The sequence below is a fragment of the Chrysoperla carnea genome, chromosome 1, assembly GCF_905475395.1.
Source record: "Chrysoperla carnea chromosome 1, inChrCarn1.1, whole genome shotgun sequence".
Taxonomy (NCBI): Eukaryota; Metazoa; Arthropoda; class Insecta; order Neuroptera; family Chrysopidae; genus Chrysoperla; species Chrysoperla carnea.
The window spans coordinates 23,112,898-23,116,143 of record NC_058337.1 but is presented as its reverse complement, the minus strand read 5'-3'; the positions used below and the strand labels follow the sequence as shown (position 1 = coordinate 23,116,143).

Here is a 3,246-nt window from a genome sequence, read left to right as displayed (position 1 = left end):
TCATTCACCATGCAATTTAGCTTTATGAACAACTAAATGATGTTTACGTCGGAAATATTTACCACAAATATCACACTTATGAGGACGAACTCCCGAATGTACTAACATATGTATTTTCAAAGTTTTACTCTCCAAAAATGACTTATTACATAACTGACAAATATGATTACGTTCGCCTGTATGACGCCGTACATGTTCATTACGTTGACTGGACGTTGTGAATGTTTTATCACAACCAGGTAACGTACAATTATATGGTTTAACTCCCGTATGAATACGAATATGGATATTTAAATCACCTGTACGTTTCGTAGTATATCCACACCATGTGCATATGAACGGTTTTTCGTTCGTATGAATATCCTCATGTTTTTTACATATTGCTTTTGTACGAAAGCTTTTATCACAAACTGAACATTTATAAGGGGTTGCTGTATCATGGTATACCATATGCGATGTTAATCGTGATTTACGTGCAAATAATTTACCACAAATAGGACATAAATTAGAATTAACGTGGTCATTTTGATGTGAATCAAATTCACCTTGTGTTAAATAAGACTTACAACATCCTGTACATGTATGTAAAAGATTCGAATGTAATTTTAAATGAGCTTTAAGATCGTTACCTGATACATCTTGTTTACAAGCAGAACAATTATACATACTCTTCACTGTATGAGTGTAATGAGATTTTAAATGTAATCGATATTTTCGATTCGTTGAATAGCTCATAAGACATAAATTGCAAATAAAGGGACTCACGCCATGTAATTTTAAATGCTCTTTAACTAAATTATCATCACAACTTTTATAATCGCACACACGACATTCATAATTGTCCTCATTCTTTTCACTCTTTTCTACCTTGTGAGAAGCAATATGAGTTTCTAAATCAAAAGCTTTAGTAAAATCAGCATTACAGTAATAGCAAATCAATATTTTATCGTTTGGAATTATTTCACAATATGTAGCAACATCTATGTGCATTTTAAAATGGAATAAAAGTTTACTATGATCAGCAAACACATCGTCACAAATATCGCAGATGAATTCTTTTTGACTATTTACAAGACTATGTTCACTAGTTAAATGTTTGGTTAATAATATTTCATCGGTAAAATTCTCAGAACATATATGACAAGTAAATATTTTATTTTCACAAAATTGTTCATGTGTTTTTAAACTAAATTCAGATATGAATTCTTTCGAACAATAAGTACATATTATTTTACTATCCGGAATACTTTCAAAATCTTCATTATTTAAATCACAATTTCTTACATCATTTTCATCCTCATTTTTGATATACAATAAATTTTCTTTTACATCTTCATCATCATCTAGTGTTTCAATACAATCGTATTCATCTAATTCAGTTTTTGTTCCGTTAAAAATGTCAATTAATTGTCGTAAACTAACATCCGATTTTTCACATCGTTGTTTGAATGTGTACGCATTTCGTAAACATTCTAAACAATCAACACAAACAGCTTCAGGTAATCCATCACCAGATTCAACCTAAAATTTTATTTTTATATAAAAATATTTTTTGGTATAAAAAAGTATGTTGTACTTACTATGAGTGAACTGCACTCCATTATCATTTCAACGAATTGAATATGACGTCCACCTTCATTTAATGAAGTTAAATCGTATACTGAATACATTTCTGAACCCATACCCATACATAATCTACATAATTTCTGTAGATCATTTACTGAATATAATTCGATTTCCATTGTTTAAATTTTTTGTGAAATTATGATCCACATTCGTTAAATCTTTATCACATTTAAGCGCGTCGCTCTCTTTCTAAAATGGCGGCTGAACTATGATTTTTATTATACGCAATCTTTTCAAATATGAAATGTGTTTCTTAAAAATTGTCAATGTTCATTGGAACTATTAATATTTTGATTACTTATATATTTCACTAAAAGTTTACCTTCTTCTGCGCTTGTAGAGCAACATATTGTACATATTACAACGTATTAATTAAACAAGTGAAATTTACAAAATTTGGAACACTCTCCATTAAATTACCTTTTTCCTTAGAGCCTTTTCCAAATTGAACCGATTTTGAGAATCATCGCCTAATTTTTAGTTGTTCCGGGTATTAAATTACCTTTCAAACAAAACAAAAAAAAAATAAAAATCGGTTCATTCGTTTAGGCCACAAACAGGCAGACACACATAGCGGTCAAACTTATAACACCCCTTTTTTGATTTATGGGTTAAAAAACAAAAGAAAATATGGTAAATGAAAGAAGAAGAGAAAATTGAAAATATAGTTCGCAAATAAATAAAAGTAATTGGCATGGTGTTAAACTTATCATAAATGAGACCCCCAAATTTCTCATCTTGCAATTTTTATCTTTTAAATTTAAATTTAAGTATATAGGTACTATATGTATTATTACCAAATACAGGCAGGCGACGAGTAATCATATATTTAAATACTATATTGCCAGCTGAGTGAGAAGTACACTCATTATTCAAAGCACCATGACTGTTTATTTGCGCATGCGATTCGTGACGCAATAGTAAATGGCCAATAATAAAAGAAAGCATGATTCCGTCTCGCTTGTTTTCGCCGGTGCATCACATATAGGAACATAGGCTGCTGGCAAAATAGTGTTTAAATATATGGGAGCAATTTAATTAATGAGTAAGAGGAATATATCGCGAGTGCCTATGTTAGATATAAGTGAAAGGTTTGCAGGTAAGAGAGAGAACAGCAGACGAGATACCGTATTTCTACGGTACACTCACAGTGAGGACACTCTCACTGTTCTGTCGCCTACTCTATTCTTATAATACCTCTATGTTTTCGACAGATTTTGGTGTCAAAATCTGTTCAAGAAAATCTACCTATTAACGTGAATTAATAAGGCTGAGTTCTTCTGTAGAGAGTGTGAATCACTAAGCATTTTATATTCAAAATTAACATGATAATGTACTATAACATACTGATAAACCGTAGACGCAGCTGGTCTTCATTCTTCAGTCAGCAAATAGACTAAATACTTTGACTTTATTCACTTTTTCTACTAAACCAATATCCACAAAGTAAAAAAATTCCACTCATATTGTCTGGTTTTTTAAAAAATTTGCCCGCGTACAAACATGTGGTTTGGAAAAAAGAATTGTTACAAGTTTTAAAACGTCATAAAAATACATAAATCTTTATTTAAAAAAATATATATCAGATAAAACAAAAACATATAACTTTATTTGATTTTT

General features: G+C 30.3%; 1 protein-coding gene across 1 annotated transcript; it reads right to left on the bottom strand.

The window, feature by feature from the left end:
- On the bottom strand, window positions 1–1,772 carry LOC123295249 (zinc finger protein OZF-like). The gene is made up of 3 exons (XM_044876559.1): window positions 1,581–1,772; window positions 1,236–1,521; window positions 1–902 (listed from the first exon to the last, which is right to left on the bottom strand). The coding sequence occupies exons 1-3, from the start codon at window positions 1,740–1,742 to the stop codon at window positions 1–3; spliced, it is 1,350 nt and encodes a 449-aa protein (XP_044732494.1). The 5' UTR covers window positions 1,743–1,772.
- Window positions 1,773–3,246: the final 1,474 nt, after the last annotated feature.